General features: G+C 33.0%; 2 protein-coding genes across 3 annotated transcripts; both read right to left on the reverse strand.

Annotated features, from left to right (window-relative positions):
- On the reverse strand, window positions 538–4,589 carry LOC109336783 (peroxidase 47-like). Its single transcript, XM_019573598.1, has 4 exons — window positions 4,267–4,589; window positions 2,736–2,924; window positions 2,496–2,658; window positions 538–1,144 (listed from the first exon to the last, which is right to left on the reverse strand). The coding sequence occupies exons 1-4, from the start codon at window positions 4,510–4,512 to the stop codon at window positions 765–767; spliced, it is 978 nt and encodes a 325-aa protein (XP_019429143.1). The 5' UTR covers window positions 4,513–4,589; the 3' UTR covers window positions 538–764.
- LOC109336503 (PHD finger protein At1g33420-like) lies at window positions 10,977–16,829 on the reverse strand. Of its 2 annotated transcripts, none has more exons than XM_019573137.1 (5): window positions 16,257–16,829; window positions 14,728–14,854; window positions 13,751–13,966; window positions 12,750–13,367; window positions 10,977–12,157 (listed from the first exon to the last, which is right to left on the reverse strand). In XM_019573137.1, the coding sequence occupies exons 1-5, from the start codon at window positions 16,594–16,596 to the stop codon at window positions 11,320–11,322; spliced, it is 2,139 nt and encodes a 712-aa protein (XP_019428682.1). In that variant the 5' UTR covers window positions 16,597–16,829; the 3' UTR covers window positions 10,977–11,319. The 2 variants fall into 2 exon arrangements, with proteins under 2 accessions (XP_019428682.1, XP_019428683.1); XM_019573138.1 differs by having other exon boundaries at window positions 13,751–13,969; window positions 14,733–14,854; window positions 16,257–16,364.

The following is a 26,428-nucleotide window of genomic DNA, read 5'->3' on the forward strand; positions in this document are numbered from 1 at the left end:
ACATATTAGTATATTACTTCCCCTTAACTGTTAAGTCTTATTTACTAGAGATGCATCCTACCATCTTAATATTATGGGAGGATCAAACCTTAGTTTTGCTTTGCACCATTTTGTAGGTAGGAATTGTCACGGTGCTCTAGTACTGTAAATTTACTGAACTTTCTTAGTTGTAATTTACTTTTCCTGTGCCAGTACAATGCATTAAGATATTAGTGTAAATGAAAGGTGTTCATGGTCCAATCTGGTATCTGAGAGGCTCAATCTGGATATTCATATATCTGCAATCTGGTCTAAATAAATGGCCTATATTATAGTGTTATATTGCACTCCCAGTTGCACTGCTACACTAGCATGTTGGTTGATCATAGACTGCAAAGACAATGGTTCTAGAGCTTCATTAGCATTGTTTGAGTGTACATGACAGAAATGAAGCTAGTTAGTGGTACGTGATATGTGAAATTTAGTACGCGGTACATAGACTAACCGAGAAAAGATGTAGTTATGATTCAAACCTCCAGTTATTTTCTTGGAACTTACTTAAGGAAGAAGTAACAAAACTATATGATATTTCTAAAATATTACATATTGATAATAACGTTACATAATACATATATTGGTAATAAGGGACATACCCATTTGTAAAGACTGCGTGATTTGCACTATATGCAAGTTCCATACCTAATACTGTCCACATCAACTTTTTATATGAAGAGACACATTACATTATATAATATCCTTACACATTTAATGTGTACCTTTACTAATCAGTTTATTATACGGCAATTTTGTCTTACTTCACCATTGGAACCTTCTTTTACATCAATGAGGCCCATCTTTACCATTGCTCGTTGGAAATCAAAGAAGAACATGGCTTGGTTCATTGCATAAGCATACACAATGTTCCTAGTTTGAGGGCTAGTGAATAATGTCTGGTCTGTTGTAAGAACACCATTCTTTCTCAACAAACCATTGTAGTAGACATTATCGAAATCATTCCTCGTGGCGTCGAATGGTTGCACCGCCTTGTCACCGGAGCTGCAGGTTTTGGAAAGTGTCTTGGAAAATTCTGAATCCAATGTTGGATCAACTTGGCTCAAACGGTTCTTGAAAGAACCACATGTTGCTACTCCTAGTGTATGTGCACCTGCATGATTCAAATGGTTAAAATCATGTTTATATGCTTTTAGTTTGATTTTAGATTTATAATTTGTCAGTAATTCAGTTTTTTACTTTGTAAAGAAATAATGAAGGATTTGTTGGATGGGTTTTCTTTCATTTTCATGAAGGAAAGGGTCAATATGTTGCTTTTGAGAAAAAAATTTCTATTTTATTATTAATCATTTTTATAGTAAATTCATGTTTTCATTCATTCTGTCATTTATGATAAGAATAACATTCACTGTTTTTGTACATAAAAAACACAAAATCATTGAGTATTGAGGTAGCCATATAAAGTCTTATTGTTGCTCATTGTAATAGTAACTTCATATTTTCATTCAGTCTAATGTTAAGAAACAGAAAACCATTTTCACCGTTTTTTATACATTTTTTTCAAAAAACACAAAATAACATTCACAATTTAAAAAACAAGATAACATATTCTAATAAAATCAGTGTTATTAAACTCGGACTGGTTAATAACTCGGTCTGGGTACTGGATCAATGAGTCATTGGTCCAACCACTGGGTCAATGGTTGGACCGGTTAACTCGGTTTACATTAAAATTCTAAAAATTAATGATACTGTATAACAATATTTAATAATTGTATACTCAAAATTTAAAAACATTAGTGTACCTAATTAAAAAACCAATAAAGAAAATTTTAATACTATAAAATGACACAAGCAAGTTGAAAACATTATCAAATAATATATAAATTATACTTTAACTACAACAAAAATGTACAATAAATTTAAAATTTAATTAAACAACAAAGATTTGGTTATAAGGTAAGATAACAAGTGACAAACATAATTACATATAAATTAAAAATATTTGACTTTTTCACCTCATCAATTTGGTTATTTTTTTTTTAAATTTTGGTTGACTCGGCCGGTCTAACCGGTCTGATCATCCAAATCATCAGTTTTACGCTTAAACTAACTGAGTCAAACCAATTTTGATACAAAACCGGTTAGATGAAAGACTCGAACCGGTTAGATGACCGGTTCATGGTTGAACCGTCTGATCGGCCGATTCGAGCCGAGTTTTATAACACTGAATAAAATAGAAAGCAAAACGGCCATGTGGTCAAACTTGTAGGAAAATGTTTTTTCAACAAATATAAGACTATAAGAGTACCTTTTTAGGGTGATAAAGAAGAGACTCACTAATAAAAGAGAATGAGTACGTAGTGAAGTACAATTTCTTCTCCAAATAAGGAAATTGCATTGTCCACTAAATTCTATAGAAATTTGATTGTTATATAAAATAGTTGAAAGTTATATTATACTATAGAGTAAAGAATAAAGATTAATAAAGGCAATGTGGTTACCAGAAAGAGCCACCATTTCTATAGGAGACAATCCACGGCGCCCAAATGCAGTAATCAACTGAGAAGCATTGAAAGTTGGAAATGGTAAATTTATAGTATCTTCTATTTTGGACCTTCTTCCATCTTTTCTTCCTTTTGGTATATCATACACTGGTCCTCCAGCCTGTTAATCATTTTCATGATAATCATTAATATATCAAATTATGCAGAGAAATTAGAGTTAGAGTAAATTTATCTTACAAAGGAAACTGCATCTCTAGCAGCCAAAGCAACAATATCAGCACATGAAACCACACCAGGGCATCGACTTTCAAGTTCTTCCTTTATGGCATCTATCACTTCGAACCCTCTTAAGCTCAAATTTCCTGGTGAATCTTTTTCTGCTTTATTGTCCTTAGTGGACTCTATCAGAACAGACCCATCACATCCCTACAATAACAATATTCAAACACTTAGATAAGTTCACACCATAATAATGTTTTATTATATCATCCACTCATTCCTAATTGTTTTATTTATAATTTTTTTTTGTCTTTCATTCACATTAAGTTAGATTAACTTTTATTTGATCCACTCTATGAAAATAATAGAATATCAAAATATTATTGAGTCTATATATTGTCGATTTCCATTAATAAGATAAAGACTTAATTGTTATGAGATTTCTGACAATCTCTTCACATCTCTTCACATATGTCCAAATTAACTAAAACATAACTTTACAATCTTTTTTTACCTCAACCATCTTCATTGTGTATTCATTCTCAATCACCTATTTAGTGTGTTTGTTCATCTAATTTAACAGTTAATACTACCATTTCTTTGAGTTTATTTTCTTTTTTGATATTCTATAGTCTATTTATACACCAAATTATTATATCTATATTTGATATGATAAACATTTATTTCTATTTTACCCTAATGTTTTTATGTTTTAATATATTTCTGTAAAATACATTAAAAATTAAACATTAAATTGATGTCATTTCAATAAAGAACATCACGTCAGTGTCCACTGTCCATAAACCATTTTTGTTATGAAAATAAACAATTTGATGCAGAAAGATATGCACGACATCCTGTAGTGGACGCAACCAATTAAGTAAATCTTTGTCCTCGTGGAAAGACATGCACGACATCCTCTAGTGGTGAGTAGTTTCGCGACAAGAGTTGGTTAATCACTTTAACGTATTGGTGAATCACGTTGACATCAAAATTATTTATTTATTTTGGTGAAAAAACATTGTTCACTACCTCATCAAAAAGTATTATAAAATTAATTGATAAAGGATGATATATAAACTCTCAATTTAACATAAAATGCATTACATTTTGACCTACTAAAAGTTAACGGCGAATTTACTTTAATTTATTCACCTCAAAATTACTTTTTTTAATTTTTAAGTAGCTTTATTCGTGATAGTGTATAATTGATTAATGTTGTGAAATAATTTACGAGATGAGAAGTTATCAAAGTTACATTTTTCAGATATACATAGAAAAATATGATTAAACCACATTTCCCTTCAAAACAAGGAGAAAATGCAAGCTATTCTATCAAACATTGCCTTGGTGCATGTACTTGTTAGTGTCTTATTAATTATTTTAACAAAATGATATTTGTGTATATAACCCAAATAAATAACTTTTGCATCAACTTTTAGTTTTATAAAATATATACTTCTCTCCCTTATAAACCTAAGAAAACATAGTAGTTATACATATAATATTGTTATTACTTTAGAGTGAAAAGAAAAGGAACATAATTAACCTCTATGAAGCAATCATGGAAGTGCAATCTGATTAGACCAGCTGCAAGGGTTGGATCATTTTGCAAAGCATTGTTGACAATGTTCTGAACAACAGGTTCAACAAAAGGGCAACTCATGAAGTAGTAGTTCATGTTCAACTCATCTGCTCCATATCTGAAACCACATGCCACCACCTCAATTAGTAAAAACACTGTCAGAAAATTAGACATGGCCATTTTCCAAGTCTTCAAAGATGTTTTATACATCTTGAGAAAACACACTTCTAATTATATATCCTTCACTTAGTGAGAAGATTGAAGTAGGTTTGTGTATATATGAGGCTAAAAACTAAAGAGCCTTATATAGTGGGGGAAAGTTGGCATACTTCAATGTGTGGGGCGGCAATGATAGTGTTATATATTATGAATAGTTTTATATTATCCTAGAAGTTTTGGTTGAACCTGAAAACTATTCTAAAATGCTAAGTAAAGAAAGAGTTGAATATTTTTTTATTTTCAAGACATTGATGAATGTATTTATTCTTTTATTTAGTATTAGAAAGATTTTGTACTAAAAGTATTATGAGAGTTAAGACTACTCATATAGTATACATAAAATTGCACATGATTGAAATAGAATTGGTCCAAAAATTGAATAGGAAATTTTAAAATAAAGTTGAAATTAGTGGTACATACTTTATCGTGTAGCTATGCACCACATTATTTTCTCGAGTCTTACCTAATCACAACAATGATTGGCCAATATATGTTATGAATGAATAAAAATAAATGAATTAGTGTATCAAATGCATGTAAGTTGACACGTAAGGAATTTCACTACATTCAGTGGCTACAGAATGTGCTTGCATGTGAGAGATCATGATCTACACACTCAAGTTGTAAATGTAGAAAATTGTTAAATTATGATAAGTTTTCAAAGGCGTGGATGAAGCTCAAATAAAACAAGATAAGGGTGGAAAAAATGACGAGTACAGAATAGGAGAGTTCTTATCAAAATGAGATAAAAGAGGTAAAGACATAGGATAAAAATGAGATAAGGTTTCTATGTAGCGATATGTAGATGATACAATTTTTAGTGGAAACATCATAGAAGAACCTTTGACCACTAAATACCATGCTTAAGAAGATTGAATTTGTTTTTATATTGAAGGTAAATTTTCATAAGAGTAATGTGTTTTAGATGTGCCTAGCTATAACTCCTTTTGCAAGTTGTGTCCTAATTTCTCCATTGCAAGATTGGAGATTTTCCTTTCTCATTGTTTGGGTGCTTATTGGAGACAAATCAAAGAAGATTGGGTGCTTGCATGGGGTGATACTAATATAAGTAATTTTTTATTCTATGATTTTCTATACCTCATGGAGCATGAACCTTATGCCCTTTTTGCAACAACCAAACATAAACTTTTCAACATCTTTTTTCATCTTGCAATTTCACCTACTTGGTTTGGCAGCTTCATTACAATTGGTTGAACATCAACATAGTCCTTCCTCTTCAGCCCACTCATGATCACTTTACTAATCACATGGACATGATAACACACAGACATCATTTGAAGTGTTGGAGTAACATTTGGTTAGCTACCATTTGGGCGCTCTGGCGGTATAGGAATGACTTTATATTTAACTCTGTTCAACTCACTTTTGAGAAAATTCTTGAGTCCGCTAGAGTTAATTCTTGGATATGGATCAATGGGCAGATGAACAAAAACTAAATATCTTTTTTGGACCGGATAGCGAATCTCATTTCTTGTCTTCATAATGTGTTGTAATTGTTGAAAGTAAGTCTCACATCGCCTATCTCATTGTCTCGGTAATGGTTTAAATACTTGTTGGGTTATTTCTCTCATTGCCAATTGGTTTTGAGATGGAACCTTAACATGGTATCAGAGCCCAAATTCTTTCTGGTTGTCATGAGCCAAAAGTTGCCCTTTAGTTATGAGTCAAAGGTAACCCTTCGCCTAGTCCGGTTGCCCTTTTAGCCTTTTTCTTTCTTCTTTTCTTTTCCTTCTATTGTAATTATCTCTTCTTTTAATAATAATTTTTTTTGCCGATAAAAAAATAATATAAGTAAATTGCCAAAAAATAATCTATCTTATTGAAACGGTAAACAATTATTTCCTCTAGGTATAATTGCTTTGTATTAATTCAGTTTTTAATAGTATGCGTATGCCCATTACTACCTTTCTTGTTTTAAAATGCTCAAGAAGGTGTTGAAATTTTTTATTTGAATGAAGAATTTTTCTTTGGAAAGTAGGGAAGAAAGGTAGAAGATATCAAGGGCTAATTAGGTTTGGTTTGTAAACAAAAAATACAAGGAAGTCTTGGCGTCAAAATCTTAAGTGGTTTTACAGCTCTTTTTGTTGCATAACTATTTCGTTTTTATTGAATATATAGCAAAACCAAAAGAACATAATCTTTTATTCATCCATGATCTCAAAGGTTTATAATACATTATGATGGTGATGTAAAATTTAAATGAGTTGGGTCTGGAATGGAATGGAAGGATGAGATATGTTTTTTTTATGATTTTTAAATTATTTGATTGAAAAGTAAATTAAAATAGGCTTAAAAATTTATTTTTGTCTTCTCTATCCAATATTAGACTCTCTAATACTGAAGATAGTCTAAACCTATTTTTTTACATAATATGTTGCATAATATTGTCATATTAAGTCATTACCACCAATATAAGTCATGTGACAACCACAACAAGACTTCAAGAAGACACAAACAATGGCTATATCTACAAAACCAGTCGGTCACACCTATGAGCCCAAATACTCAATGACTACCACTAATTACTGTGAGAGTGAGCACTCTATCTGACATAGACAACCACCACCACCCCATGGAAGCTTAGCACAGAGGAGAAGAGGAACAAAATGCTGAAACTACAGATATCAATGGGGCGGATCAGGTATTTTTAATCTAATCTCCAAATATTTAAAGGACAAAACTTCCATACATACCTTAGTATTTAAAATTTTGAATTTTGAAGATCTATAATAAATTTTTAAAATTTGTTCTATTATAAAAATATTTAAAAGACTAAATTGGTAATGAATATCTTGTCATGGGCTATATGAGTGTTCCAACTGTTTAAAATTTAAATACTAAAATTGAGAAAGTCAGATAATGAAGTTGTATTTTTACATGGATGGGAAGCACTAACTAGAATAATAGTTATCTGTTGATAGATAAAAATGTTAACAAATGTTGTAAGCATTATTTAAAAAGGAGATGAAAAATATGGTCTTGAAAGTTGATATCTTCACATAGTAAAAAGTGTTCAACTTAAATTTCCAAAAACTAATATTTTTCTTCCTTAAATGTTAGTCTTTAAGATACCAATTAACACAATTCTAAAAATAAAAATTAGAATAGTTTATCAAGCAATTAAAATATATTAGCTTGGGTTGAAATGTCTACAAGATATACTTTTTTTTAAAGGAGCTACATGATATACTTAAAAATTCCATTGTTGCTTTCATATTTAATGGAACCAAAGGTGTAGGATACCCATTAACTATAAGTAAATGTGTAATTTTCTCCCCTTTTGTCGTTTCTTTCATGGCGTTGAATGTGATATTAATATTATTATTTCTGGTATTTTTATAGGATGATTTTGAACACTTTATTGTGGTTTTTTTATTTATAAAACCTCATCTTACCGCATTAATTACTTTTCTTAATAAATAAATAACAACATATGGTCCTTATTTGAGTGGAAAGAGAAAGATAATGAATCCGAGTAATTTGAAGGGTAATTGTGGGAAAATTGACAAATACATTAAATAAGTTTCTTAATTCACATGATAAGGAGCATGTGGAGTAATTGAGAAGTAAGAGAATATACCCGTATTCAGTTGATACTGTGGTAAGCAAGTTGAATCCAAATTAAATCCAATTAAATTGTAATAATCTAAAGTAAACCAAATTGTTTATATAATTTATTTTAAAAAAGCGAAATACTAGTCTAATATTTTATTTTACTTCAGTTAAAAAAAATAGACATATGTACTTCAATATGATTATACAAAATAAATTTTGCACTTAGATATAATTGTATATTTTATATGTTTATTAATTATACATAAAATCACTCAGTCTCATCGAATAATTCAACTATTTAACCCAATTAAATCTAATACGACATATCTTTCAGTTTGATATCTGAATCAGATTTTACAACATTGACTTTTTCCTCTTTTCCGTCTTTTATTTCCCAATATATCAAAGAATAATGTTTGACTTTTTATAAATAACCTCGTGAGAATTAGGATAGTCAAATTCGTTAATTCTCGAAAATGATGGGAACCTTTCAAAATCCGATAATTACATAGGCTCTCAAGGTCTCAACATCTCGTACCTCCTTTAAAAAACTCAACAACTTGAACTTCATTAGCCTTTGTTAGTACCAAAGTTTCTTTTTTATTATAAAAGAATATTGAAATTTGGTTATCGCATGTTTCTATAGATGTAACAAAATAGTAAGAGATAAATCAAGTGTGATAATTTCAATCAGAAGTTTTCATATGGGATAAGAAGTGACAAAAAAAAAGTTTATAAGTGAACAAAAATTATAGGATCATTGTCATAATTAAAATTTTAGTTTACAACATGTGATATTTCTTATAAATGGATTTTACTTTCCTCTATCCCAATAACAATAAATTTCTCCGGTGGTCAAAGTTTTCCCGTATATAATACATTAAACTTCCACATTGGACAGAATTAGATGAATGAAAGATAGAAAAAACTCATACAGTTTGGTTGAATATATAGTATATAGGAATTCTCCATAATCACATTTCTAGGAAAAACAAATGAAAATGATAAAATTAAGCACATAAAGCATACTCTTATTACCTATCACAATCACAAGGCCAATAGAGCATAATAGATATTCAACTTTAAAAACCTAATCCATATTCTATGGTTTTAGTTTAGGTGATTATTGTCCACTAGCATGTAATAACTTTAACAGGAAATGGGTGTAATAGAAGTCAAAAAACTTGACTAAGTGGGGTCATCGTGCAATTGCATGTAGCAAGCTGTATACCATTTAGACTTTAGAAACAAGTATAAAATTTGAGTGCTATCCTCTCTTTTATGTTAAAGTGGGACGAAACTTAAATAATGAAAAAGATAATGAATGAAGCACGAGGCATGAATATAACTTTTGCAGTTAGTGCTGTAGACGCTTTCAAATCATACCTGGGCAGTGGTGGTTGTTAACTTCAGAGTGATCTAGCGAAGAAGGATGTAGGGCACTGATTGAGAAAATAAGAGAAGAAAAATTCCAATGAGAAAGTGAATCCACGGCGTGAATTAAATAATTTTACGATTTTATAGAGAAATTATTGTGAATAGAATAATTTAATTATTTTAGTTAGTAAAATTAAATTTGTTAATAGTTAGAATTGTTTTTCTAGAATTATCGGATGATGATTGAGACTCATTATATTTCTCAATTAATGCAATAGATAAATAAAGATACTTTTATGCAATAGATTAAAAATTAATTTAGGCAGTAGATAATTTGAAAGAGATTTTAAAGAGGGAAATGCTTGTGGTTTTAGCTGGTAGCTCCTCTCTTTCACCGGAAAAAAAAGCTGGTAACTCCTCTACTAGATTAAAGCACAGCAATTTCACGAGTCTCATCGGCAACTCAATATCAATATCCTTATATTTTATAATCGAATTGATAGCAATTAGGTCATGTAACATGTACTCCAATTAAATTTGACTTTAACTTATGTTGGTTAACAAAACATTGATTAAATTTAAGAGTATAATCTTTATACAATGTCAATGTGTAAAGATTTATCATCTATCATTTATTTGATTATATGAATAATAGATTATGCATTTATATGGTGACAATGCACATTTTTTCCTCTAAATTTATTTAATGCACTTTCAAATACCATGGAGGTAATTGCCTAAAGTTATGAACTAAATTAATAGCTGTTAGGATTAGAAATTCAGCAAGTATATTGATATTCCACTAAAACCTAAATAATCAATGAAGTCTAATACAATGGATGCGTAATTGAATTCTTCATGCTTATGTCAGAGGTTCTATACTTCTAATTTAACGTAGGTATCAAAAAAGACTTCATAAGTAGAGTCAAACCAAGTAAACCAAATGTTTAAGCGTTCATTTCACCTTCTAGACTATTTTTTCAAAGATGCCTTTGACTCTATGATCGATATAGATTCAAATGCTGAAAAATCCATTTCTAATTGAAGTTGAAACTTATAATCTCCCCCCACCTTGGAAAAATAACGATGATGAACAACAATGGTGTTAGATTCAAGAATTTTACAAGTCCTCACTGCTATGCTTTTCCTAGTTTCTCTGCTTATGTATTTCTTATTCAATTTTTTTAAATAAGAAATATCAATCAGCCATTAATTAATACAAGAAAAACATACAACTTCCAAAACTTGATAATGCTTAAACTGCACTCAATTAAGGGTGAGATAGGAATAACAATGTTATAATTCATACCATTCCATCAACTTACAAAATAATGGAGAGTGGAAACTTTGTTCCCTTCCATTATGAAAATCACCCAAACAATGGAATGGTAATCATGTCTCATTCCATTCCCAATCCCACTCTTTTGCTCCATTCATCATTATATATCTAATCCAAACATAGCCTAAGGCACCCCTCAAACTTAAAAAGCTATACCACCCAATCAATGTAATCACAATCACCTCCATATAATGATAATTGATTCTATATCGCTGTTAGAAACAAAATAGGTGCTACTATAATCAAATCAATCCTGTAACATCCCTTGCACAAAATTATTTCAAAATACTAAATAAGCACCATTCAGAGGCCAAAATGTGTCAGTTAGTCATTATATATACAAAATAAACAAAAGAAAGATAGAACCTACAATATGAACAAGACATACCCTGTCCCTGAGTCATTTCTAAGGCATATCTCTTATGTACAAAATCTTCGTTCAGGCCGAAGCAAAAATAAACAGAAACCAAAGAGCTTACCTTTTTATTATGCACATCTAGTCTACCTTAACGAACATCAGGAGGCACTGACAAGCCGTTTCCAAAGCAACTACTACCAGTGCTAACGTTAGCCGCAGTCTCATCTTTGCAGTGCCCAGTAGATTTAGTTTTTGAGTCAAAGTTCAGACATTTTGGGCAAACAAAACATGCTGGAACAGGATCAGTATCATGAATGTCGGAGCACCTAGTGTGCCGCCACACCTCACATATATCACAAGCCAACATTCTTTCGCCATCATCATCCTTAGCCCCACAGCTGCAATCTAAAGTCCACCTTTCAAGTCCTCGTTCCATTCGGAATTTGTTCAATCCATTCTTCCCAATGAACCTTCCTCGCATACAAACTGTTTCTTTTGACCCTAACAAGAGCATGACTTGGGTGGAATCATCTACACCGCGATAACCAAGTAGCTCATCAACTTGAAATCTTCTAAACATAAGATATACATCTTGAAAAGCATTTGTTGCTTCTACCTTAAGGTCATACAATGTGGCATTCATGGGTAGCACAATTAATTCTGGTGGAGTTCTACCTGCACAATCTTCAGATTCATCAGCAAGTTCAACCTGGCATGGGATGCGTATTTTATAAAAATCTGATACTGGGAACATTTCAGGACTATAAGCTTTTACAAACTGCTTGCAGTCAAGAAGTTTCTGAGCAGAAGTCAATGCAGGAATCCTTGTCTCTTCTGTGACATATTTTAGCATCATCTGAGGGTGAAGCATAGACTCGTATAAATATTTCAAGCATTGTAGGAGATTCTCTTCAGATGGAAACTTTAAGCCTGAGGAATTGTTGTTTGCTATGATTCCGTAGCAAGAATCATTTGCAGCCTCAAGTCTAGAGCAAACAGAAACACAACAGTATATTAACATCAGGACCGGTTTACATTACATAAAGATACATAGAAAACAAATGATTAAAAGCAACCACAGGAGAATCTTCCAAATAATACTAATCAAAACCATCACATCAATGCTTGGAGAAAAACACCAATATTTCAATGCTCTTCGTCAATAAGAATATTATTGGATATACACATCAATTATAGTAATAAAATAAAAAATGACAACCCACTACAGGCACATGATAAACAAAAGCAAGTGGTAAATTATTTATAAAAATTATGCTTTGCTCTACCCTAACAGAGATCAATGCAAATCGATTAGGAAAAGTTTAGACTTTAGACATCATTGTTTTGTCAATGAACATAATTCCTGAAAGAGTATTATGACATCTTTTGATCCAAGTAGACCCTAATGAATTAGTCCCAAGATTAAATGTAAAAGTAAGCAGTGCAGTAGTTTGTTTTCAAAATCATTAAAACTGGGGCTCAGTATTTATAAAAAGTGACCTCTTTCTGAACTACTATGAAGCACGGATGCAAAAGGCAAGGGGTAAAAACAACATTAGAAATAGATTTAAGTCTAACCTGCACTCTAAAGTCCCAGTTTGAGGATTGCAACGGGTATTAACAACCATTCCACCACAGACCACTTTTCCTTCCAGTTCTCCAAGGCAATAATCAAGCAGCTCTGGAGAGGCCACCTTGCAGACAGCACCCCTAACAGCACGCCAGCTCACCCAATTGGACCCGGACACTGCTCGCAGCACTCTGAGCATGGCCTCCTTCACACATTCAATGTCATTCTTCTCCCAAGAACTTGAAATTCCAGAAGCATTAAATCGGCGCTTCTTGCAGTTTATGTCATCAACCTTTGGCACAGTCTTGTGAACATCTTTAATCAAATACATCAAAAAACAAAAGAGGTCCCTCATATTTACAAGCTTATGCTCTGACAATGACTGGTAATAAGAGAGCATGTCCTGCAAACGAGAGTGGAGATTCTGTCCATTGGATAGGAAGATCGACAAGGGTAGATTGGATAAGTTTTCAACAGCATTTTTATATGCTTCCTGTGTGAGACAGTAGCTGCCAGACCCAAATTCATAGCCCCAGTCACCATACCATGGATGCCCCTTCATAATGGCATGGAGCAAGCGGTAATCTAGCCCATATTTCTTTGAAACATCCATCACGCTTACTTTTCTGCCCATGTAGAAAAGTGAACTTAAAGAGCTTAACTCAAAGCTATATCCATGTACACAGAAATAAGCAGAACAAAGGTATTCTGCCATTTCAAGAAGGTTAAGGTATTTTGAGCTGCCCAAAAGTTTAGCAAGATATGTGTACTGTATTATTTGTTGTCTTTAAAATAGGCACAGCATGACATTAAGTTTTATATTAAACAATAATTAGTTTCTTAAGTACTTCTTTATCATTCTTAACCATCACTGACTGCCATGTATCCAACACGAGTTTCAAGGATGAGATAAGTACAAAATAGAAATTGAAAGCAGGAGCTTGCTCCAAGACCTAATTACTTAGTTGTACACAGCCAGCAAGAAGTAATTAGAATCAAGAATCCTAACCTAACTCCAAGTGTCTTGCAGAGGCGATCCCAGAAATCCATAATATGGCATCCGGAAAGAAATCTAGAGCCCCCTTCTCTGCCATTAACCCGAAGAAGGTGCCCATAACCATTGGCATGGACTACACCATGTAAAAGATGAGTTGTGTTCTCTAACTGGTGATACACCCAGTCTTCAACATCATCAGTGGTTGTAACATGGTTGCATGACTTGCACCTGAAAATAGAAAGCATTAACCGAAATGTAAGATCACTGACTTCACTATTACAGTGATATAAAATCAGTTTTTTTTAAACGTCAACTTGCTTACAACCCAAACACATTAAAGATCAAACAAAAAGAAATTACCCTCGCCTTGAGCATAAAGCAGAATCTCATGCTAGCACAACTACTTTCCTAGAAGTGAATACAAATTATGGCACAAATCCTTCCTCGACTTCAGATCTCAGACAAACAGATAAATTTTAGCAATCAACCGCATTATAAATTAAAGCCTTAGTCCCACTAGCAATCAACTGCATTAAGTTTGAAAATATCAGTAGCTACAATATGGTCATATAGAGAATGGTTAATTTTGGAGAATTAGGCTTCAAATTTGAAATCTAAAATTAAAGAAATGATCAGTCCTTGGAAAGGGTAGCAGTAAATGAATAATGTAATAGACAGAAGCAACATGTTTTACAAATGTTGGATTTATATGCCAAATCTCCTAACTTGTAGAGTTGTAAGGATCTCTACCCTGAACTTATTTGTATTTCAACATGTCTAAAATCCTCAATGTATAGCTACCCCATTTTTCCTTCTGTTTCCTTTAATTTCAAACCATGTTTTTTCAAAACATAAGGGACGTGCTTGGGGAGAGTAGATCATTGTCTCATGGGTATCTATCACTCTGACAACCAATTCAAAACATTATAATTTTTTTTAATGAAACATAAAAGAAGCCTATTAGCATTAGGTGGCAGAAGATTAAACACCTGGATTCTGACAAATGCAGGATATCTCCACAGCACATACACGGCTTGTGGTACCCACCAATGGAGCTCCCATCAGCTTTGATTATAAAATGGTAACGTTTTCCACAAACTGGGTGACCACTCCAGCCTAAACAACACACATAATATATATTTGTCAAACTTCAACCCGGAAAACAACATTACAAACAAAAACAAATACCCTTTTAAATTTGTACTCCATCCACCCCTTTATATCGCTATTTTAAAAAAAGTTATTTTGTTCCAAATTATTTGTCATTTCAAAACATTAAGAAGACACTTTTGGGACACTCCTTTTCGAAACAGCAACCCTTCGGGCACTCCTAAACATTTCCCATTGTTTATTATCTTAATTTACTAAGCCATGTAACTAAAAAGGATTGGTTAGTCATATTAAATCATATTCCTGTGTGTTTGATGCTATTTAATCTAACAATATATTTCGTCCTTGTGGAAAAAACCTTAAACGACATATAAAAAAGCACGAAAGTACAATTTATCATACTCATGTAAATAAGTGTTTAGTTAACGTGCAGCCTAAGCAATTAAAAATAAAAACAAATATAAATATTTAGTAACACAGAAATTTAAAAAACATCAAATAATAAATAATAAATAATAAATAAACAAAAAATAAATATAATAATAATTATATATATATATACATGACATCAAAGAAATTCTTCCACAAACCTAATGGATTTGGTGCATAAAGCAAATTAGTGCATTATGGAAAGGAACAACATGCGTCCAAATTAGTGGCACAAACGAAACCCGGGTTATATTATAGGATGGGGATCACCTATCCCAAAATGGTGTCCCCAATCCTGTTCCACATCATTTGTGTTTAAACACATGGATTTAATATTTTATTTTTATAAAATAAAATTAAAATAAAGTGTTATTTTTATTTGTTGGCAAAAAGTGATTGGATTGGAACACAAGGACAGAAATTCCAATACAGAGGATCCAGTTCCTAATTATAACCGCTACGGAAAGTGACAAAGCAAATAGGGCCACAACATATTAATTGCTATCACGCAAAAAAGACAAGCCAAGGACTAGTGAAATAAAAAGTTAATACACGTGGCACTTTCTCTAACTTCCACCTGTCCTACTACTTATGGCCCCACCACCCACCTAACCCCACAACATCTCACCATTTTATCGGCGATATAAATCACACAGACCATTTAACAGTGATACTTTAATCATTCAATAACTGACTAATTTAGTCATATAATTATCTTATTTATATGAATTATGTCACTAATTAAATGTCCTCTCACGAAATCAACACGATAATTTCAGGTGATCCGAATAAATGATTTTCCATTTTCTTCCATGTCCTATCATTTTCCTTTCTCCTACGCTATCTGAGTATAGTAAGTATAATAACGTAGAGTCCGTGATCGGAAACTGGTAACCGACGAGAAACCGGAAAAATCGATGACACAAAAGCTAAGAGTTTTAGAAACAGAACCGGTCAACAACTTAGCGAGTCAACTCACCGAAAACTCGGCATTGGTCGCAATACACGGATCTGGATCTGGCCACGTCTTCCTCCACCACGTCGAGGCACACAACCGCCGGAACCGACTCAGGGAAACCGTCGGTGAGATCACCGATTCGGAAGAGGATCTGCCACGTCATAAGATGCGGGAACAGAGCCGATGGCGGGGGGAGAAGCGCGTGTTTGGTGAGGAATGATCGCACGTTGGTACGGAACGGTTCTCCGGCGAAGTTTTCCGTCGTGACGAGAGAAGGAGACGGGAACGAGAGGAAGTCGTAGAAGTCTGCGGTGACTCTCCTTTTCATTCGCTTCAGAGTTTTCCCTCCACTAATGACCATGATGGAGGAGGCGGTGACAGGCGCGTGGTGTAGTTTAGGAGGCGCGTGAGGTGAGATCTGGTTTAAGGACGTTAAGAAAAGTGAGATGGTGAAGGAGGGAACGATCGTTTTGGTGGTTTAGAATTTGGATGCTGAGATTTGATGGTTGTCGTTGGATTAATCTGTGCTTCTATTTTTTGAAATTTATAATAAATAGTGCTACGATTTTGGAAAGGAGAAGGGAAAGAAATAAAAAGTAAAAGAAAAAGGGAAAATAGAAAAATAGAAAAATTCTATGTGGAATTCCCGAGAGAATAGGAGTGTGTGCTTTGGGTGATAGGTATATATTGGGCGTTTGTAAACCTTTATACATTATTAATTATTTATTTATTATTTATTTTTAATTATTATTGATTCTTTAAAAAATACAATAAATGATATTTGATATATTAATTTTATAAATTTTTATATTAACCTTATATAGATATTATAATCATTTAAAAAAAAAGGAGAGAGAATCGGAATCTTAGGAGTTAAGTGTTAACCAAGATGATGTGGATGGGATCATGCCTTGTTTTACTTGTTCTCTCCTTTTATTTGTTTATTATACTTTTATTGTTTTAAAATAAGTTTTGGGTTGACCAGCAAAAACAAAAGTTGAGTGAATTTTTAAGAAATTATTTCATGGTAGAGATTAGAAATTTGGGTTTGTATAGATGCATCAAAATGAGCCTCACCTCATCCCTGTAAGATTAGTTGAGTACAGACCAAATAGGGGTAGAATATGATCATGAGTTCAAACCTTTGCATTATCATTTTGTCCTCATAAAAATACCCTTATCATATATGATTGATCTATTTAACTTATGGGGTAAGTTAGAAAAAGGAGAAATTATGCTTTCATTAGTTTAATTTAATTATAATTCTTCATAGTTCCTTCTCTTAAGAATGTCAATATAATTTTAAACAGTTCTTCTTAGGAGTTGCAAGTTTAAAGATAACAAATCTTAATAAAAATGCCAAATTCCTACGTGTTGATAAACATGCCAAATTCAAAATTAATGATGACATGGGTTTTTTGTAAGAGAAAAAAAAAGGTATGTACCAACCGTGTATCAATTTTATATAATGATCATTGTATTATTTAGCATTCATATTTTATAATCATTGACGATGAATAATATATTGAGTATGTATAAATCTTTACATTATTAATGCATAGATATTTAAAACTATTTCATGCTAATATCATCATGCACAAACAATATATTTTTTGAAAGGTCATGCACGACTAATATAAATAGGGATTTTTTAAAATGTATTTAGATTTTGATAATCTTTTTTTAAGCTAACACTTTAAAACAAATTAAAGTTATCCAAAACGTTTTTACTATATGTTCTTTTGTGTTTATAGGGTATAGTCGGTATTGAGCGTCCGATTGAGTAGTAGTGATCAGGAATTTTGGTTAGAATGTTGTCTGGACCTGTCGAGGAGTAACATGAAAAGGTTCTCCCATGATCAAATCAATATGTGATTTCTAGAGAGAATGAGAGTAAATAAGAGAGAATTTAGAGCAAGAGCAATGAATGTAAGTAATAAATGAAAGAATGAGAATTAATTATCTTTCCAATTTGGGGTTATTCTATTTATAGAGTTTGGAGCAGAAGATGTGGCGCCATACCATTGGTTAGTACATGGTGGATACAATGGGAGTATGTCAGACCATCCTTAATCATCCCGCAGGTCTGCAATTGTCGATCTGTCGGGAGCAGGTGGGATTTGCAGGCGACGTAGCAGGTAAAATGTTGTTAAGTGCCTTGTTGTGAAGGAAATTCATATAAATTTTGGACACTTATGGTGTAGTTATGATAAAATTTATGCACAACTCTAAAGAATCTAGTGTGATTAATCTTGTTTAAGGACCTTACATGTTTTTGTGCCAATTGCAGGAGAATGAGGAGTAGAAGAGACGGAAATTGAAGGAATCTGTGTAAAAGGAGCTCTGGATCTCTAGCCCAAGCGACAATTTCTAATTCTGGTGGCCAAATCTCTGCCTCTCCCTCGCCCAAGCGAGGGGACTATCGCTCAAGCGACAATTCCCACTTTTGGATGTCAAATTTTTTGTGTGTCTCTCGCCCAAACGTGAAAGATAGGTTCAAAACACTGATTCTCTCACTTGAGCGAGAGATCTATCGCTCAAGCTAGAAGATTTTCTAAATGCTGAAATTTGCTCTCTCGCTCCAGCGAGAATCTCTAGCTCGAGCGAGAGGCCAGAAGTCTGGAACAGATATAGACGATTACCAAAAGCAAATGGGGTTATCAAATCATTTTCCAAGCTTTTCCACACGATTTTAGATAGAGAAACACTAGAGAGGAAGAGAGAAGTTGTGGGAACGACTTTAGATCCAGAATTTATTGTATTTCTCATGATAAGAGTGTTGTAATGACAATGATGAATGGTTAGTTTACTCTGTGCTTAATATATTTTTGTTGTTTGATTTTGGAAAGTTTACTCTGTGCTTAATGCTTGATTATTCTTAATTTCTAGTTTCTTGATCTTGGATCTAAGTTTAACTAGAAAGTTAAACTTGGAATCAAATCTGGATAATTTTTTCTTGATTCATCATTGATCTAGGAATGGACAATGATGTATGAATTGTTTTTACATTGAATTTAATGCTAGATAAATGATTAAATATCCAAGGAATTGGTGTTTGATGAATTATCTAAGGATTTTGTAATTAAGGAATTGATACAAATGATTCAAAGAAAATGTTCTATCAAGATCAATAACTTCACAAGTTTTATAGAATTGAATCTAAAGATTACAAAGATGATGAATGATGAAAGTCAATCCCAACCATTTTTATTTTGTTTTAAAAAACCATTTTAAATTAATTGTTTTTGATAATGTATATTAATGAACAACCTTAATTCTCAACTTTGCATATATCTACTCAATTTATTGTTTAAGAAAATAGTATAGATTTGAATTGCTCTCTAAGGACGATATCCTAGTATTTACCGGTTTTGTTACTTGAACGATACGTTCATTTTCCGTACCAAAAATACCAACAAGTTTTTGGTGCCACTGTTGGGAAGTAATGTGTGATTTATATTAATTTCTGAATATAGTTTGTTGGGTAGTTGTAAATAATTAAAAAAAATTAAGTAGTTTTTATTTTATATTACTCTTTGTGCTAACCCTTGTTGTAGTCTTCTCATTTATGCTTTTGAGAGGAAAGGCTAGTGAAGAAAGATTATATTTCAATCCAGAAATTGAGAAGTCAACCAAGAGTAACCGAAAGAAGGCAAAGGAGAAGAGGAAGCAGGGTAATCAGGAAGTACAGTATAGCTCTGAACAATCAATTATTTCAAAGCTTCAATTAAAAACAATGGAGAATGCAAATGTGACTGCTGTCAATAATGAGAGGTCTAATCCTCCAAGGAGGACGTTAGGTGACTATGCTATGTACCAAGGCCCATGGCACTATTCAAGCATTGTCATTCCACATACCGAAAGAACAGTGGAGATCAAGCCCGCATATCTGAATTTGGTCAGTGCTCACCAGTTTACGGGGAAAGATTTTGAAGATCTGTATGTTTATCTGGATAATTTTATGAGTTGGTAGCGATAATCGGGTACAATAACAATGAGAAGGAAGCTGCATATATGATACTTTTTCCATTTTCTCTCCTTGGTGAAGCTATGGAATGACTTAAATCTCACCACACCTAAAGCTTAACCAATTCGAGTGATTTAGAATCCAAATTTTTAACAAGATTCTTTCTACCAGCTCGGTATGTGCATGCAAAGTTTGAGATATAAACTTTCAGGCAAGGTGCAGATGAAGCATTTTATGAAGCATGGGAGCATTTTCAGATGTTGTTGAGAAAATGCCCCAACCATGGTTTTGAAGATGTGGACAAGCTTAACATATTCTACAATGGATTGAAGCCTGAGACCAAGATGATTTTAGATGTTGTAGCAGGTGGAACAATGATGAATGTAGATGTTGAACAAGCCACAAGAATTATAACTGCCCTATCTTTAACGGATTGGCAAACACAACACAATCGAAGGTCAGTACAAAAAAAGAGGAGTCCTTGATTTGAATACATCATATGATATCTTAACATAAAACAAGATTATGACTCAGTAAATTGAAGCACTTACAAAGCAAATGTCCAAGTTGCCGCAACAACTGAATGTTGTGAAACCCTCTCCGAGTCAACAACAAGTGTTGAGATGTGATTTTCGTGGAGGTGATCATATAACTAGTCATTGTTCTATGCCAAGTGTTAATTAGGCGAAAGAAGTGCAGTATGTCAACAACCAACCTAGACAAAGAAATTTCTCCAACAACCTTTCGTACAATAATCAATTTTCGCAGGGTTTGAGGGGCAATCAGAATCAGAATTATTGTTGGAGACCAGAAGCAGGACCATCAAATAGATAACCATCATTTCAGAAATCATTTCAACAAGATCATAATCCACCAATGCATGAAAGACTAACCAAATTGGAGGATACTTTACAAAAATTCATGCAATTGTCAATCACAAACCAAAATAATACTGAAGCATCTATTAGGAATCTGAAGACGCATGTGGGTCAGTTGACAAAACAGATGGCAGAGCAACATTCAGATCACTAATAGTTTTTAGCCAACACTCAGACTAATCCCTAGGAGCATTGCAAAGCTATTACTACTAGGAGTGGAAAGGTGATTGCTAAGGTGATTGGAGAGTTATCTGTCCACTACTCGATTTGGGTGCTAATATTAATCTCATGCATTTGTCTATGCTGAAGAGAATTAGAGATTTAGAAATCAAACCCACAAGGATGACTTTGAAGCTTGCAGATATGTCAATGAAATTTTCGTATGGGTTTGTAGAAGATGTCCTTGTTAAGGTAGATAAATTGGTATTTCTAGTTGACTTCATGATAATGGATATTGAAGAGGATGCAGAAGTTCCTCTGATTTTGGGCATACCTTTCATGAAGACTGTTATGGTGAATATTGATGTTCATGAGGGCAAGCTGAAAGTCAGGGGACAAGATGCTGAAGTGAACTTCAATGTGTTTGAATCCATGCATCCTCCAAATGACAAGCAACATTGTTTCCGAGTAGATGCCGATGAAGAACTATACATGAATGACACATATCTACACAAAAGCAGTCCGTTAGAGAAAATTTTGATGGGTGCACCTGAAGGTATAAATGCAAAAGATGATAAGAGCATTAAGAAGTGTGTAGCAAAGCTAGGTGCATATCGAGAAGTTTCATCTCAGCAGGTACAAACTAAGGAGCAACCCAAAATTTAGAAAATTGAAACTCATAAATTGGAATTGAAAATGTTGTTTTCACATTTGAAGTATGTATTTATGGAGGATGGAGGTAATAAATCGGTTGCGATCAGCATCACTTTATCACATAAGGAAGAACAAAGATTGATTGAAGTCTTGAAAACAAATGATGGAGCGACATAATTGTAAGATCCATCATCTCAAAGAAGCTGGATATTTAATGTACAAATGGTCAAACCATACTTGGGTGGTGATGTCGAGTGGCTCACCACAATCATCCACCTCAAAAACACATAAAGAAACATATGTCGAGCTAATGACGTTAAACAAGCGCTACTTAGAAGTCAATCCATCTTTTATTGTTTTCGTGATGTTTTATTTTTGTTACCAGTGTTGTTTTGTTGTATATAAATCATTGCATAAAAGACTTGCACACACTCCACTTTTTCATCATAAGTCAACAATTATAAGTGCATTTTGTCTTTTGTTCTTCAATATCATGTTCTACTCTAGAATGATATCCTCAGATAGGATCAAATGCACCAGCAGCAGGGCTATGCAGCATATCAGATTCAATATCTAGACAACCAATTCTGAATGAGTCCTGAAGATTTCATTGTCTAGTATCCATGGCATGGTGTCAGGCCTACTTTTCTAGACGAGGCAAGAGATGGTTGACCATCTGGTTCTGATGCAGATAATGATGAAGAAGAAATGATATGATGATGAGCATATGATGAAAACAACAAACTGGTTCTTTCATTTCAATGTTTCAATTCATTTATGTTTAAGTAGTTGTGTGTGACTATATGTAGTTGTTTTTATTTTAAGTGTGTTCAATCATGTATGTGTTAGTCTGTGTATGAGTAGTAATGTGTTTAACTCAATAAATTGTGCATGTTTAGAAGAAAATTCAAAAAGAAATCCAATTGTGTTGTTAGGCTAGAAAAAAAATCGTGTAGGCCTTGTGAATAAGAAGTGATTAGTGTTCTGAGTTTGACTGACTTCGGGATGTGGATGCATAAATCAGACACAAACTGAATAGGTTGAATAATAAACAATTTAATCAAAGGAAAATAACCTTCAAACTGGTGAGAGAGTGTATCCAAACACAGATGAGTGATTTTGCTGGATTTTGTCAATTAGCTTTGCTTGATTTTTGTGTCAATTGCCATGAAGTATGGAATATCAAGGAAATGATTAAGGCCTAGTTTAGGAGAGTTAACCTACAGCCAGAAAGCAAACCCTTATGATTCATGAATCCAATTCTTTGTAGCCCTTTGAGCTGAAAATTTCTTTTTGAAAATCATGCCCCCAAGCCACAATGAAATACATCAATCCCCATACCCATGAAGAAAGATCATTAGTGCATATGTTTTTAATTTCTATGTTGGGAAATGGACGAAATTGTGATTTATGTATCTGAGTTCGAATGTGAATCGAAAATTTTCCTTCTTCAATTATGTGTGAATGATGAGCATAAGGAAATGAAAAAAATGTGAATCATGCCAAAATAAGTGAAGACTCAGAAGAAACAGTCAATTGAAGAAAGAGAATCAAAATGGTTAGTAGTATAAGTGATGATTTGGTGAAAGAAATTTGAAAGTGGACTTCAAAGTGAACAAGTGAAGGAAGTTTGAGTATGCACTAATGGTCTACCTCCTTCTTTGTATCCCAGGAAAACACAGTTTCTTTGTAGTCAAGTCTCATTACAACCCTATGTCAAGTCCTTGAGATCCTTGATTGAACATGTGTACATGACATAACTAAAATGAAAGACAAAGTTAAATTGTATGATTCCAGTAAAGAATTGAGTGAAACACTTCACCGAGAGCATAAGAGGGTTCTTTTGATTGAATTGAGTAGTTATTCTTGCTATTTTGTTCGAACTTGAATTCCATACATATTTTGTAATCACTTGGAACTTTGATCACTATGATCAAGCATGAAGCAGATCTTCTTGAAAAAATTTCACCATAATACTAGATGATTGACATGATTAGATTAAATTGTTTAAAAATCAGGTTCACTACTTTGTTGAGTTAAATCCATTACTTTGCTTGAGGACAAGCAAGATTCTAGATTTGAGGGAGCTGTTAAGTGCCATATTGTGAAGGGAATTCATATAAATTTTGGGCACTTATGGTTTAGTTATGATGAAATTTATGCACAACTCTAAAAAATCTAGTGTGATTAATCTTGTTTAAAGACCTTACATATTTTTTTGTCAATTGCGGGAGAATGAGGAGTAGAAAAGATGGAAATTGAAGGAATCTGTGTAAAATGAACTCTAGATCCCTAGCCCAAATGACAATTGTTAATTCTAGAGGCCTAATCTCTACATGTCCCTCGCCCACTTTTGGATGTTAAAATTTATGCGTGTCTCTCGCTCAAGCAAGAAAGACAAGTTCAGAACTTTGATTCTCTCGCTCGAGCGAGGGATTTATCACTCAAGCTAGAAGATTTTCTAAATGCTGAATTTTACTCTCTCGCTTGAGCGATAATCTCTAGCTCGAGCGAGATACCAGAATTCTGGAACAGATATAGACGGTTATGAAAAGCAAATGGGGGTTATCCAATCATTTTTCAAGCTTTTTCACACAATGTTAGAGAGAGAAACACTAGAAAGGAAGAGAGAAGTCGTGGGAAGAGTATTGTAATGGCAAGGATGAGTGGTTAGTTCTTCAGGATTGAGATTGAAATGTAATCTTCTAATTCTTGTATTCTTGGATTCAATTCAAAAATATATTTTTGTTGTTTGATTTTGGAAAATTTACTTTGTGTTTAATGCTTGATTCTTCTTAATTTCTAGTTTCTTGATCTTGGATCTAAGTTTAACTAGGAAGTTAAACTTGGAATCGAATCTGGATAATTTTTCTTGATTCATCATTGATCTAGGAATGGGCAATGATATATAAATTGCTTTTACATTGGATTTAATGCTAAATAATTAGTTAAATATCCAAGGAATTGGTGTTTGATGAATTATCTAAGGATTTTGTAATCAAGAAATTGATACAAATGATTCGAAGAAAATGTTGTATCAAGATCAATAACTTCGCAAGTTTTATAGAATTGAATCTAAAGAATACAAAGAGGATGAATGGTAAAAGTCAATCCCAACCATTTTTATTTTGTTTTAGAAAATCATTTTTAATTAATTGTTTTTGATAATGTAAACCAATGAACAACCTTAATTCTCAACTTTGTACATATCTACTCAATTTACCGTTTTAGAAAATATTATAGATTTGAATTGCTCTCTGAGGACGATATCCTGGTATTTGCCGGTTTTGTTACTTGAACGATACAGTTCAGTTGCCGTACCAAAAACACCAACAAATGTCAGCTGACATTAATGGCAGATCATCGACACATTAATGTTGGGTCAGAAGTGCATTAATGACGAGTCAAAGACATTAATGGAACTTGCAGTAGGTTTGGCCCGCCCCTAGTGGGTGGATGGGGATACTCAGTTTGGTTATGTGACCGGTTTGAGCTCTGAACAACCGGATTTATCCGGAATGGAACACTATGATGGCACTAACCTATATAGTATTTTAATTTTTTATATTTCTATCCACGTCAAATAAGATAATGTGAGTACATTTAGAGAAACTAACTACTAATCTAAACCAATATATGGGGAAATTTCAAGGCTGCAACTTTTTCATTTTTGCACTGATTTTAATTTTTATTTACTCAGAGAGATAATAAACACCAAAAGAAGTAACTCTATTATAATTTTAATTCCATTCCTGTTTTAAACTGAATATTTTCAGTTATATGTCAAATGAATCATTTAAGTTATATTTACATTCCTATTTTAAAGAGAATCTTTTCAGTGGAAAATTTACTCCATTGGTGCACCTTGACCGAAAAATTACGGTCTTGGTGCACCTTTTGAAAATATTACGAAATTGGTGTAGTTTTGTCCTAAATCGGCAACAAGGTTGCCGATTTCAACTATTTTTTTTTTATTCTCCTCCCCCCTAAATCGGCAATGGGGGGGAGTTTTCCATATATATATTTTTTTTTAATCTCTCCCCCCCTAAATCAGTAAGGGGGGGGGGGGGGGGGGGGTTTTTTTTATTTTTTTTTTTTTTTTTAATTTCTCCCCCCTAAATTGGCAATGGGGGGAGGGGGGAGTTTTTCAAATTAATTTTTTTTACGCTCCTCCCCTAACTCGGCAATGGGGAAGGAGTTTTTGAATGTCTATATATTTACCCCCGAATCATGGTATGTAAATTATATTTTCACAGCAATTTCTCTTCATTCTCTGAAACACTCCAGTTTGTTTGAGTAAGCTTTTATTGTAGAGGTTAGTATATTATTTAGTTGCTCCATTTTATTTCATTTCTATAAGTTTATGTTTATATGTTTTAATGTTATTAATTTTTTAATGTAGATGGCCATTGTGAGAGATATTGTTAGCGATTTTAGTGATGAAGAGGAGATTGAAATATGCAGTGATGAGGAAGAGGTTCAATTTGGTAGTAGTTCATCTCGTAGTATGACATATACTACTCCCTCATCATTTT

The sequence above is a fragment of the Lupinus angustifolius genome, chromosome LG20 (assembly GCF_001865875.1).
Source record: "Lupinus angustifolius cultivar Tanjil chromosome LG20, LupAngTanjil_v1.0, whole genome shotgun sequence".
Classification (NCBI taxonomy): domain Eukaryota; kingdom Viridiplantae; phylum Streptophyta; class Magnoliopsida; order Fabales; family Fabaceae; genus Lupinus; species Lupinus angustifolius.